This window comes from Streptopelia decaocto, assembly GCF_964273445.1.
Source record: "Streptopelia decaocto genome assembly, chromosome: 3".
Classification (NCBI taxonomy): domain Eukaryota; kingdom Metazoa; phylum Chordata; class Aves; order Columbiformes; family Columbidae; genus Streptopelia; species Streptopelia decaocto.
The window spans coordinates 35798646-35813674 of record NC_138656.1 but is presented as its reverse complement, the minus strand read 5'-3'; the positions used below and the strand labels follow the sequence as shown (position 1 = coordinate 35813674).

General features: G+C 37.6%; 1 protein-coding gene across 2 annotated transcripts in view; it reads right to left on the bottom strand.

Moving 5' to 3' along the window:
* The window catches only part of HEATR5B (HEAT repeat containing 5B), a 61787-nt gene that overhangs the window by 21828 nt on the left and 24930 nt on the right, over positions 1–15029 (bottom strand). For both annotated transcript variants that reach the window (XM_082049540.1, XM_082049541.1), the window contains 8 exons: positions 13447–13636; positions 11497–11666; positions 8995–9139; positions 7917–8156; positions 5789–6040; positions 3657–3838; positions 2530–2598; positions 15–194 (listed from right to left, as the gene is read on the bottom strand). In XM_082049540.1, coding sequence (XP_081905666.1) covers positions 15–194; positions 2530–2598; positions 3657–3838; positions 5789–6040; positions 7917–8156; positions 8995–9139; positions 11497–11666; positions 13447–13636 — 1428 coding nt within the window. The remainder of the gene's footprint in view (positions 1–14; positions 195–2529; positions 2599–3656; positions 3839–5788; positions 6041–7916; positions 8157–8994; positions 9140–11496; positions 11667–13446; positions 13637–15029) is intronic.

The window sequence follows — 15029 nt, the reverse complement described above, 5'->3', positions numbered from 1 at the left end:
TGGTCAGCATTTACCTCAGCCCATGCTTTCAGAACTGCAAGTTTTTCCATCGTAGTTGCACTCTCTCGATAAAGCTGGCTAGAAGATCCCTTTCCTGCTTGCACTTTATCCAGGGAAGAGACAAGAAGGTTGTGAACTCGGCGGAGGTCATTCAGGTCACTTACAACCCCACTTCCTATCCAAGTGCTACACACCTAGACAACAAAGTTCAGAATCATTCTAAACTAGCACAAAACCCAACAACCTTATAAATACAAAAAAAAAAAAAAAAAAAATCTGTAAGAAAACAAAAACCAAAGCAACCACCACAAAAAAATATTAGAAGCCCTCCTCCCTCAATATAAAACAAGTCAAGGTTTTCCTTTTTCTTCCCCCTGCCATGCCCCATGATACCAGAATTGCTCTTACAAAGGTTATATTTGCAAAGCATATTACAATGGAACTTAAAAGAGACATATAAAATACTTTAAATAGTTTTTTAGTACTCCATAAATAGGTAATAACAATTTTTGTATTCTGTTCCCAAGTGTGTGTTCAAATCATTCAAGTAATGGGTCATTGCATTCACTGTGAACACTATCTTGGAGATCAATCAATAAAAGTACATCTTTAAAAACCCACACCTCTTAAATTATATACTAAGTCTCCATACTAACGAGAAGCTTTTAAGATCATTGATGTCAAGAAGATAAAAATCATTAAACAACTGGGCTCTGATCTGGAACCAACAGTACCGCATTCCAGAAGAATCAACACCAGACATGGTGGACAGACAGTTGGGTGTCCCCTCACTTTTCTTTCAAATTAAATAGACACAAACAGGTACCTAAAATCTAAATATCGTACAGATCAGCTGCTTCTGTCTAGTGCTACACATTGGCATTTATCCTCTGAAACACATTCATGCCCAGACATAACACATGCAATAGAAGAATGCTGGTGCAGCTGCTTTTCTACTAAAAGGGACAAAGTCTTCCAGAAGAGTTGCTTTGGATTCTGGTGGTGATTTTACAAGGATGAGGAACAGAAGCAAAAAAACAAACAAACAAACAAACAAACAAAAAAAAAAACAAACAAAAAAACCCCCCACAGAATGCAAGTGGTTCAGGTTTTACAAACCCTTTTTCCATGGCATTTTTGTCCTATTTCCAGTGTATTTATTTTGCTTTTATAGATCCAGTTCCACTAAAGCCTTTGGGAAAGGGCCTCTCACAATTGGGAATGACGAACATATTCAAGGTAAACACAAATAATGTCCCAAAGGTGCACAGGACAAGGCTGCTGTCACAAATCCGTAATTCATTTACAGTAGGACTAAGACCAGCTTTCACTCCTGCTGCTTGGCAAGTCAACGGTGTCTCATTAATGACAAAACTAACAACATCAAACTCATACAGTGTAGCTCATCTCTGTCCACGTAACTTCTACAGAATGAGTTAAATATCCCAACCATTTGATCCTGTAAGTGCACACATGCACTCGAAACTGGTTGAATAGGGAAGATTTTAACAAGTTACAAAGAAAGTTACATGTTTTCACACAAACTGCCTCTTCATCTAGTTAATAGCTTTAAATACACAGAAATTTTCCATAAGGTAACATGAGCATATTCTTTCGCATGTATAGATACCAAATTATGCCATATTTGATCTATCCTTACAAGCTTTGCTGTAAATTAAGACTGTAAAATAACAACATAAAATCATAATCCTGCCACACCAAGATCTACTAAACAAAAGTCACACACATAAAATTATCATATTAAAACTGATGTTGGCATAACTAAACAAACTGGTGTTTTAAACTACAATAGTAATTTAGCTGTGTAAACCACACGCCAGATACTATTACAGCTACAGTACTGATAGCTGATTTAAACTACAGTAGCACAAGACAATACATAATAAAAAACACATAAAAAATACTCTTCAACTGAATTTTCACTGAGAGGTTGTTACTATGCTTGTAATGAGAATGATCACTGCTTTTAAAAATGTAAAAGAGTGTATTAATGTCAATAAAACTTTTGAGCTTAAAGGTAAATTATCAGCAATCCGAATAAATGATCAGACTGAAAGGCATCTCAATAAATACATCACTATTGGTCCCGTTAAGCAAGGTTGTGGATTTTCACATTTGTTTGTTTTTGTTGTTTCACGTTTTTTGGTCTTTTTTTGTTTGTGTGTATGTTTTGTTGGTGGTGGGTTGGTAGGGTCTTTTTGGTTGGTTGGATTTTTGTTATTGTTGTTTTTGTTTTGTTTTTCTTTTAGCAACAAATGCAGAATTGACATGGAGACATAACTAGTTTCAGGAAGACTACATATTCTCTCACGTAGCTCCTAAAAAGGACTTCTGCACTTCTGAGGAACAAAATATATTACTAAGAGACTCAAAAAATGTTGCAAAAACATCACGGCTTTGGTTTTGCAAATTCTTCCAGCCATTTGCTACTACTTCTCTTCTGCAACCTTCTTCCAAAGAGAAGGAAAATCAGTTTGGCTTATACTATCTAAACATTTTCCTCCATACCTGGCAGGCCTTTGCAGTTATATCAGATGGTGTATCTTGGGAAAAAGCTGGCCTCAGAGCAGCTCCAACCTGTTGAGAGGAAAAAGTTAAAAATCCAACTACTTAAAAAATACTGACGCAACATTCTTGAGCTCACCCTCTTTAAGACTCAAATACACATACAGAACAAACAAGACAAGATTTTGGCATTACAGTTACATCCCAAACTTATCCTTATCAGACATTTGCAATAGTATTCTTTAACCAACAGAATCCTAAACCAGATATTTTCTTCTTGCCCACTGCCTTTTTAAGCTTCAACTACCTTTGTCAAATATGTGATATTATCTTTCTTCTGTTAATGAGTATCTTTTTAATCATGAAAGTATCACAGGTGCAGTTTATGCTAAGGCTCAAGAAGCCGATGACCTTTTGATGTCCAAAGGAATCATGATATGAAATCAAACATTTATGGTTGGATGAGAAACTCTGACCAAAAAAAGCCTTTTAGGCAGTTGTTATAAGGCAGCATTTTTCAGAAACAAAAGGAACCAAGTCAAAGACACAGAAGCAACTGTTACAACACTACAGCAGGAAGACGAAAAAGGCAAGAAGTGAAAAGGATGTAAGCCTTACTTTAAAAGGCATTTGCAAAGATCTTGAAGACACAGTGAGGACAAAAGAGGTGAAAGAGTTAACCTATGCAACAACATAAAGCAATAGTGCCCCAAAATAAATTTTCAGCTGTCCACCTCCCATTCCTATATTTTGTATTTTTTATTTAAACAGAAGTATATTCATTAATTCCCAAGAAAATACATTTAAGAGACTCAGTCTGGAACTGAATCAGCATTATTTCCCAATTCTTAACTCCACAAATGAAATGCCACTCTTTCGAAAAATTAAATGTAACTTGTAATTTGGCTTTCAAGAATCAATAGGTACTGCATTTTTAAATTTCATAAGCTACTAAATTATAATAACTAGGAAGAGATAGAAAAATAAATTTTGAAGAGGTAAATAAAAGTCTCTTTAGTACATTTTCACACACACACAAATCTCTTTTGAAGTTACAAAATGTTCTCAAAGCTAATACTGGCATATTGGCATAAATATACAGTTTCCTGAACTTATAAAGGAGGTCTCACATTAGCCTGATATTGCTCCAGTATCACATGGCCTGGAAATTCTGGCTCAGGAACTGATGCAAATTTCTTGATAATGTCTTCAAGAGCCTGAAGACCCGCCATTCGTAACTGGTTGCTGTGATCAGTCGCAGCCATGAATGCCATTCGAATAAGGTCAGAAAGATGGAGTACTAAGAAGTCATCTTAGAATGAAACAGAAAGAACTATTTAGTAACTTAAAAGATAGCTACCGTAACAGATATTTGTAACATTTTCCTCACTGACATGTACAAATTTTGCCTATTTTAGCTTTTTTAAAGGTCCATATTTAGAGTACACAAGAAGGTAGGAAATAATCTATTTTTTTCTTCTCCTTAAAGTGACATAAGGACTTTTGTTCCTAAGACAACCTTAAAATTTAAGCCCAAATTTGAAACAAAATTAAATATATGATATACAGAAATTGCTTTGAGTATGTATATACGGCTGAGTACCTTAGAAGAGATTAGAACGTTTAGTAAAGCTAATTTTAGTGAGGGCCCCAAACCTACAGAAAATCTCCAAGGCAACTCCTGTTTGAGTCCTATGCTTATAGTGACCCCTGCTGACAAAGGAAAACCTCGTCAGGTTTAAACACCTAAAAACTTCCACATCCAAGGCTGCAAGTAAGTGGCAGACAACATGCAGAAAAGAACAATGCATAACTAAGTAACATTTCTGGAAGGATTATTCTCCTCTATTTTTATTAATTTCATTTCTTTCCTTACTCTCAATTTGAAATTGCCAGATGTTGCACAACCAATATGAAACCAAATTATTTAAAAGTATAATGTCAAGGGTGACTAATAAAAAAAACAAGTTATAACAGCTCTACATATTTCAAGTCAAAAGGTAAAAAAAGTTTATTTTGTAGCTGAAACTTTTCAGAGGCATGTCAGTAAAAAAAGACTGGAAATCAATTAGAAATTACAAAGTGATAAAGTCTGTGTTTACTTTTGCAGACCATCACAGATGTTAGTAAAATTTAAGCATTTTGGAAGTTTTTACAATGGTACCAAACACATCAAGTGCACTTTAAATAAAGAGACATAAATTCTCAAGATTATTATATGTAGTCATCTGCAGGATCCTATTAGCAGCAGTAATTTTATTACTTTCTCTGTAATACAACCCTATCTCAAAACAAACTTTCCCAAAACTTTTCCCTCTTAGTCTTCAAACAGGAATCTCAGCCTGAAATCAAATCAGAAATGAGATTCTTGCAAAACCAATGAACAATGCTGGAACTAGGCTGCAACAAAGCAACATAAGCAAAGACCTAAATCAATCTCCATACCATACCAGACACTCTCAACAACACAGACACTAAAACCCATTAATCCCATGCATTCTAGGATGCTCACAATATTCATCCTACCTACCACAAAGTCCTGATGAGTGCCACATGGGGAAAGCAAACAATCACTATGCACCAGAACCAATATACATGGACGACTCAAGGACAGAAACTTCCCACCATCTGTTAAAAAATGTTTCTTCACAAGACAACTATGTCATCTGACCTCTCAATTTTAATCCTCTAACTCATAAGAGTATCTTCAAAACATGAGCTTTAAAACTAATATTCATCACTGTCATGTATACCAAAAGAATGATCTTTATAAAGCGGCTGTCCTTCTGTAACTCTCACATCACTTACTCCGCAATCAATGCCACAGCAATAATTAACTAGCCTTATCTCTTTTCTTCCCTAGCATCCCTTCAGTCTGGAGATGCAAATATAACCTCTGAAGTCTAAGTCATTGCAATCATTACATTAAACTTAGAGAAACTGTTACCAGCTCACCATTATCTAGAAGTTCTCTGTTTCAGACTAGAGAAAAGGTTTCCAAATCTAAAGGGTTTTTTTCCAAGCAGATCAGTCTGCCAGAATTTATATCCTCCAGCAAACCCCATTCTTTGTGTTCATGGTACAGTACCTACAATGGTTACAGTTAAACTACAGTTTTATTGCCTTTTGCTAGTCATTTCCTTTGTTTCTAATCATTTGAATGCAAGGATAGCTGCTTATACTTTTTTTCTTTGTTATGTAATCTTAAGCTGTAAAAAGGTGTCAAAAAATACTAAAAAAGCTATGCGTGTCCTATAATTACTTTTTGGGTTTTTGAGTCTGGCTGAACGAGCCAGTGCCAGATCAAAGTGCGCCTTGTTCGCGTTCTCACACAGCATGATAACACGGCACAGACAGTCTGCTGCAAACACACGAGTTGCCCAGCGAGGTGCTACAGAAGGCTTGGATTTATCCTCTTCACCCAAGGTGGTAAACATTGTATCGTCATCCATCTCATCCTTCTTCTCTGCTTCCTCATCCTTCCCTCCTCCCAAGGGAGCAGCTGTGCTCATGTCTACAACAGAGAACAATTAAAAAAAAAAAATCCCACAGTTACAATCTACAGAAGGACATATTCGAGCCTTCCCGTAACACCCAGATTCAAAACACACCAATTATTCTGTTGAAACAACAATATTTAAAAAAAATGTAAAAAGACATAGGAACATCAGTAAAATGAATGTTTCTCACTTCTAATCTGGGCTGTATTGCCCTTTATTTGGTTGAAATGAAATGAAAAACAATCCTGTAATGTTAATGCTCCACAGATACCAAGCGTAGCTGAATCCCATATGTAAACTTCTCAGCTTTGAAAATTAACCTGTTAAATTGCCAGTACACAGGGTAAGGAGATTAGAAGGCTCAGAATCAAGGAATCAGCTTGTCTTTGAACTGTTCAGCTCCTGTTTCAAGTAAAAGCTAGAATGCACGTTAAACTGAAACAAAACTACAAAGTTCCATACCACAGGACAGATACGCAGCCAAGTAGGCAGTTTATGGCATCCACAAATGGGCTTAACATTCAAAAAAATATTTTCTCTAAGTATGATTGTGAGACTCCATTTCAGAAAAAAAAAAAATTACTCCAGCAATCACAAAAAAATCCCCCAAAAATCCAAGCAAGGACAAAAAGCAACTTGCCAAGCATGCATATAGACTTCTGCTATTCAGAAAAGAGACCATAATGTCTTAATGACAAGCTCTATATTAGCAAAATGCCAAGATACTGACTAAAATTACTCTGGCAATAATAAGAGGAGAATAAGAAGAAATTATTGTAAGAGTAACCCATTCCAACTAAGGCATGCACCTTAAAGTCTAAATTTAAGCAGCTGAATAGCCAAGCCATTCACTAAAGAGAGAAAGCGGATACAGCAAATCAAACACGGATGAAGCCAATTCATAGCAAGAGTGTTTTGAGAAGGCATCCAGAAACTTATCTGGCAGATCTGTAAATCTCTGCTTAAAAAGCAAAACAGATTTTGTTCACATGCCAGTTAGTTGGATCAAAGGAGTTCAAAATGAAGCTGCTGGCTTATTACAGTACAGCTGAGAGAAATTTATTTAAATAAAATTCTCTCAGAGATTATTTCACCTACTAATAAATAAGAGATTGGACAATCATGTTAAAACTTTAAAAGCCAGCCCACATGAAATAAGAAAAGGACATGTCAACGTCAAACAGGGGAAACAAGGTGTTTCTCTCTGGGTATATGGTAACTACACAGTAACCAGTATATATGGTAACTACATTGCATAAAGAAATCGCTGGTAGCATTACTCATCAGTAAACATAAAACTGGTAACATTCAGAAAGACCTTCAGGATGAACTCACAGAATGCCAATAAACAAGTATAAATGCAAGGGAAATGAGCAGAATCTGCGTCACAACTATGCTACAAGCTGAAAAACAGGAATAAGGTCTCAGAGAACAAGATCTGTGCAAACAAGTCTGCTAAGCTGAACAAGCAGCAAAAGTTTCATCACCATGGTAACCCAACATCACATCAGCAACTCGCAAAACCTCATAAAAGAAAGCTCAGTGTGTACAGCACTCTTCCTTCTCTACAGTCCTGATGTACAAAGGCTAAAAAGAATATGTCTGCTTTCATTAAGATATTGAAATATCAGAGTAACAATCACACTGTTTCTCCACTGGAAATCCTACTTTAAGGCACCTAACTTTTTAACTCTTAAAAGCAATAGTCTAAAACTTAACTTTGATGATTTCTTCTTTCTAATGAAGTTTTAATGCATTATAACCAAAGTTGTATATACAATGTAAGCTATGTATTAACTAGGATAAAAGACAAACTCCAAACAAATATTGCCAGAAGATGCTAATACTAAGGACATCCTGTCTTTTACGTGAACACTATACAACACTTACCACTAGAAGCTGCAAGGACATCCTTACAAAGCATTAGCCAGTGAGAAAGGTTTTCTACTGCCAGTGATGAAAGCATATGTCCCAGAGTATCATGGATATCTGAGCACAACTTCCGATCAGTCTCCCGATCCAACATTCCAAAAAGGACACCTTCGAGGCCTGTCTCTGTTATATTAACCCCCTGATGCCGGGAATGAGCATCTCGCCGAGAACCAGGTCCTGGTGCAAAAGGATTAATATCTGCAAAATGATAATAAGAAATGTTTTCTGAAAGCAGTAACTCAGTTTTAAAATTTGGAATAACAGGACATTCTGTATTTGTGTGCCTATAATTCAAGCAACAATACACCAAGATGTTACTGAATTTCTTCCAAATTAGCACTAGAAGGATTTTAACAGAGGAATTAATTTAATTGCTCCTCCTAGTTTTACTTCAAGAAAAAAGTCTCTCTCTCTTCAAGATATCTACCCCACGAATTTGTAAAAACCCCTATTAGTACTGAACTCTAAAGAATCTTTCCAAAGAGAGACAAATTTAACTGGTGTGATTTAATACAAGTAAGTTCATGATTCTACATTTGTAGGAGACTCTTCTGGTATAACTGTTGAGCCTCCTATTTTCAGAATAAAATTACAAGTCAGAATTGAACCAACTAGCAAAGTCCACAAGCTTTGCAGATGTGCTGCTAACAAAATATACCACAACCAGATATCTCCGTCAAACAGCATACAATTAAGTCAATTTTCAAAAGAGCAAGACCTAAAATAACAGAAAAACTATGAAATGTTTCCATTGTATATACACTGAGTTACCTATTTGATTGCCACTTTTAATGTAGCAGAGAAACTTAAGTCTGAACTTTACAACAAATTAAACTAGAAGTGAAGTTCAGGAGGTAAGCAAGAGTGTGGCCAGAAGTTATTGGAGCTGAAAAGGATGGTTTGAATTTTGTGCTCTGTTGCTGGGGGGAAGGGGCGGGGAGGACAGTTTCCCACCCCTCTCTGAAGGCAAACCACACAAACACTCACATATGTGCACTCAACTGTTGCAAAAAGGCCACATGAGAGAAATACTTACTGATGCCACTGTTTTCTTTGTCTCCAGCATTTTTTGCTAAGCTCATGGCGTATTCACATACTTCTGCTGCTTCCCTCTGAGCAAGCTGTCGTAAACATGCCACTGCAGCTCGGCGAAGCAGCAAGTGGGAGCTGCACAAATGAACCTAAAAATCAGAACCATTATAGGTGAGTGAACGGCTGCACCCCCATATCAATACATCAGTGCTAGAGGACTAACAGCATTCTACTTTTCAATCACATGCCCATGTGTGAGCTGCTGGGTACCAAGCTCTTTACAAGATCTTGAAAGTCCAGAAATAAGCACTTTTTATAATGTAAAAATACGAAAATAAATCTGACATATACAGAGCTGACAGCTGTTATCTGGTTGAAGAGATAAGAGCTCAAATATTGGAACTACTGTAGCAGTGTGATTTAGATTAATTACACTTTCCAATCTGTTAGACTCTTCTGTACCACTCAATCTCACATCCTGCTATACCTGTAGATCACATTCTTTTAAACAAAAAGACATCATCAGGTGCCCCACGCATGACACCTATCATAAAAACTTTTATTTCAAACTTGTACTGGAATTTATAGCATACATTTTTATAAGTGCTTCTCAATAAGACGGCTTCAGATTTCTTTGCTAACCAACACTGGCTTCTAATTCCTTTTGAATCACCTCAAGTACAAGCAAATATTTTTCTTAGAGAAGAATTGTGCATGGTGCCTATTTTCCTGAAAGGAAGTAACTGCACAGAGAACTGTATGTTTTTCACAGTGGAAGAGATGAAGTGTGATCTTTAAGAAACTCCGATTCTTTAGTTACCCTGGGGAATTTGTTTTTAATAAACTGAATACACATGTGCCTTCTCAGTTTTAGGTTATTATGTGGATAGAAATTGCTTTCCTAAATGAAACGGCTGTATAGCTTATAAAGCATTTTAACAGTAGATCTTTATTCCACATATGAATATACAAGATTCTAGTCCTGAAAAAAACAAGCAGACTTTAAAGAACCTCTAAATATCACACTGAGGTTGTTTTAAGGGAACTAAGACACACAACATTTGAGGGACTTTATTAATGGAAAGAGTATTCCCTGGTTTAAGTTACAAAACAACTAGTAGTTGTGAAGCCAATGCAGGAAGAAGAAACTAAGCTAGACTGTGGAACTGTGTGGCTTAATTTTGACACCTAGCATTAACTCCATTCAAAATGAGTTTGAAGGCAATGAGGGGTTTGTTAATGGGGCAGGTAAAGTAGGCCTTGCCAACACACCTATGCAGGATACTATGCACTATAAAGAAATGCCCAAAACAATTCAGAGGAAAACTTATCAAAATAAGTATGACTTGGAAGTAAGGACTACGAGAAAAAAAGAAGGAAAACAGCTTTTGTTCAGTGAAGGACCATAAAAGAACAGGAAAGAGACAGCAGAAAATCCTGGAAAAAGTTTTCAAAACAGCACTAGTCATTGCTGCGTGAACCTCATTGTCCACAATATTACCCTCCGGTACTTGCGGAGTAAATGGCTATAGGGATTGTTTCACATGTTGCACACAGTATTCTTACAAAAGGGTCAACCTACTTTTGGGTACATGGCACCTATTTCAGGCAAAATTTTGTGAAAGGACCAATGACAGGTTCTGGGAACACACTGCACTCCTAGGAGCACCCCAAAGTGTAGGGTGGAAGCAACAGTAAGCATGAAAAGGGAAGCATGTGACAATGAGAGGCTGCCCTAGGCAAAGTCTGGAGAGCAGGCTAAGAACTTCCAATATTGACTAGGTAGGATTACATTCCTCCAGGTAACACACAACTACCATTTCCACAATTAATGAACAAAGCACTTTGCTAAACATCCAACAGACATCAGGAAGAAACTTCTCAAATTTCTCTTTATTGGACTGCTGGACCCTCTAAAAATATTTTTTTAAATAGTAATAACAACTAAAAAAAACTACACCAAAACACACACACACACACCCCCCACCTTTCCTCCCACAGTCATATTTGGCATGTTTAGGGTTCCAGCCTCACTTCCAGGCTTAGGCCTGGACTTGCTGACAGAACACTAAAGGAGGGAGAAAGCAATGCTAACAACAGCAGCACAAGAATTTAAATGTCAGCATCTACTACGCTGACAGTGGTAAAATAAATCCAAAATCTCCCGCCTTTCCCCAACTCTCTCACTGCCCTCTGTGCATGCAATCGGAGGAAACAGAGTGTTTCAGCATCTTTTTACTCAGTCATATTATATACTTACTCTTGCTATCTTGTGCTCTCTAGGGTGAAAGAGAATCAGACCCTATGACTTCAATTTGGGTAGCATTCTGGAAAGATCTAAAATGGCTTGGGGAGAGACATCTTTTTATTGCACTTCAGTGTTTTTGCAGATGTGGCTTGCTTATACTCATGTGTATCCCTGACATCTTGCTAAGTGCTTCTCCTGTCCTCCACTAAGCACATACATAAAATTTTGAGGAACAAAAGGGATGCATTCTGTACTCACACAGAGACTGGGAACCAGACTGGATAGGTTGACATGCCGTGGCGCAAACATATGAAGCTGCTGAAGGCAGGATATGGCAGCTGCCTGAACAAGCGAGTCCGAATGGTCTTGTGTGATTGCACATCCCACCAAACAGGAAGAACGGATTGTTGAAATTGTAGCTCCATTACCTAATGATTTTATAGGATATCCTTAACACAGCAAAATCTTTGTACAACAGTAGACTTTAAACCCTTGAGAAACAAGAATTTTTAATGCTTTTAAATTCACAGATTAACATGCAACTTTTCTGAATTCCTACCACAAATCACTTTATATACAACTTCAAAGAAACACTACAGAGTGTTTCAATATCTCTTTTTTTAACTCAAACAATGTCCTGTTCAAATGAAATGTTGGATCTATAACCTTCAGTCAGAAATACTTCGAGAATACCTTCCCAGGACATGAAACCAGTAAAATTATCCAAATTTCGATTTTGAAAGTCTCTTTCATTCTATACATATGGGCAACATTTCATGCACTGAACCATTTCCTAATATGCCAGGTATAGTGTTTGGCATGAAAAGATCTTATTCTCTACAGCAAGGTACAGTGATTTAAGAACTTTAAGAATGAGTGGAAACGTGCTATAGTTCACATCATTGACAATGACATCAAACTTAAGCTCTTGCCATAAATTAAAAATAAAATGAACACTTGTTAAACAGCAGAGGAAAAAAAAAAAAAATCTTTCTTCTTGCCCCTTTACACACAAAAATGTACGTGGAAATATATGCAGCAAGGGTGTTTTTCATCTAACTTGCCATTAGCCAGAATGCCATACATCACTGCAACTTCTTTATACAAATCTCAAGCTGCAGTCAAAAAAGCCCCAAGCAGTCATAAGTAGAATCAGAAGTGAGGTTGCTTGCATGACTGTAACTGAATTTGCCACCACCCACCCCCCAACCTGCAACTGCAACAAAAATTTATTTTCTTCCACTTAAGATTGCGATATAGTATCTTTACGCAAGTTACTTTTTTTTTTGCTTTCTCTTCAAATTACAGAATCACAGAATCACAGAATCGACTGGGTTGGAAAAGTCCTCAGAGATCATCGAGTCCAACCCTTGGTCCAACTCTAGTCCGTTTATTAAATCATGGCACTAAGTGCCATGTCCAATCTCAGTTTAAAAACGTCTAGGGATGGCGAGTCCACCACCTCCCTGGGCAGGCCATTCCAATGCCTGACCACTCTCTCTGTAAAGAATTTCTTTCTAATATCCAGCCTAAATTTCCCCTGGCAGAGTTTAAGCCCATGCCCCCTTGTCCTATTGCTAACTGCCTGGGAGAAGAGACCAATCCCCACCTGGCTATAACTTCCCTTCAGGTAGTTATAGAGAGTGATGAGGTCACCTCTAAGCCTCCTCTTCTCTAGACTAAACAACCCCAGCTCCCTCAGCCTCTCCCCATAGGTCTTATGCTCAAGTCCCTTCACCAGTCTTGTTGCTCTTCTCTGGACTCGCTCCAGCACTTCAATGTCTTTCCTGAACTGAGGGGCCCAGAACTGAACACAATACTCCAGGTGTGGCCTCACCAATGCAGAGTACAGGGGAAGGATCACTTCCCTTGTCCTGCTGACCATGCTATTTTTGATACAGGACAGGATACCATTGGCCTTCTTGGCCACCTGGGCACACTGATGGCTCATGTTGAGCTTCCTGTCAATTAGTACCCCCAGGTCCCTTTCTGTCTGACTGCTCTCCAGCCACTCTGCGCCCAGCCTGTAGCGCTGCAGGGGGTTGTTGTGACCAAAGTGCAGCACCTGGCACTTGGCCTTATTGAACTTCATCCCATTGGAATCAGCCCATTTTTCCAGTCTATCCAGATCCCTCTGCAGAGCCCTCCTGCCTTCCAGCAGGTCGACACTCCCTCCCAACTTGGTGTCATCAGCAAATTCCCACTAACCTTGCAGCTCAGGCCCAACAGTAGTTATTATAGCTCCAAGACATCGACCTAAGCATTGATGTACTTCTGTATGTGACGGTGGAACAGTTAAGAGCAGAGTAAGAACTAGAGAAAGCGTTGGCTCCACATATCCACGGTACATTGGTCCACTAGAATCTACTATCAGGGCGAGTGAATGGAGAGACCAGGTCTATCAAAAAACAAAGGAATATTTTTCAGTAAAACATTTAGGAAGTTTAAACAATTCCGTATGCAAACTAAGCATAGATCTTGTATGTCCTTGCTTAAACGTATCCAGTTAGCTACTCTTGGCTCCAGAAGTGTTCTAAAGGTCTCAGAATCTCAAGCAATCACCTGAGTGTTTAAATATCTCTAGCATACTCTTTGGCTATCAGTTTTGGGATAACAGAGATGAAGGTGACAAAGAATTTGAACAAAAAATGGTTATGTACTTTGAGGAAGGAAAATACAAACAACACATCCACTGAAACAAAAAAGGAAAAAGGAAGAGTGACTCTTAAGGCAGGAGAGAGAATTGTTCTGCTGTAAAACTAGATGTAGAGTCTGAAATGGAGAGCTGCCAAAGTCTTTAGTGGGGAGTGCCTTTGAAATTGCAGTAGAAATTTATTTCCATGACAAGTTGAAAGTTTCACACATATTTTCCAATTAATTTTCTTATTAGAGGATGCAAGAGAAGGAGTGCTGTGCACAGTCAGCATACTACAGGACGAGGAAGAAAAAAAGGTGAAAGATCAACCTATTTCAGTCACAAGATAAGTAAATAATAAGCAAGCAAAACCATTTACTACAATTGCAAAAGCAAGAAGGGGGCAAGAAGACAGTCTTTTCGGTCACTGACATTTCATAGGAAATAAATTCCCCTGACAGACCTGAATGCATTATATATCTCTCCATAATATCCTACTAAATGATCATATTTCAGATTTTTCCTCCATTAAATATGTGATGCAATTGCACTGAAAGGACTAAGTTAAAAGAGTATTAGTTACAAAGTTAGACTCTTATGAGTGAGCTGGAAAACCTGCCTTTAAAACTGATCCTTTTTAATCCTCCCCGACGCAATCCACAAACCCTTAGCACTAGCAATCATGTAACTACTTTCACAGTCCTAAGCACACATTACAGCTTACCCTTTCACTCCTGCAAATTTCTATTACTTGTGTTCTCATACTGTTCCTGTGTATCGACCCCGATCTAGTAAGGGATGAGGTTTAAAAGCTTAGCTTTTCACAGGGGCCTGGTGGTGTACTCTCAACAGAAAACAAGGCAGGTAGGCAAGTTCCATCTGGGCTCCCGCCCCTTTATACTTCACTTTTTTTTCATAAAGCAGCAATTCTTTCCATTTTGTTATTCAAATACATGGTACACAATTATATGCCTCAAAATTATTATTACTTATTCATTATAATACTTAACTCATACATGAAGTTACATATACAAACTGAACTTTGTCTCACCTTAAAGAAACTAATGAAACTGAAAAGAGATTTTAAATTTATAGTTTACTATTTTTAAAACATTATCTCCAAACAAAACTAGGTTTGTTTTCCCAAGTAACAAGG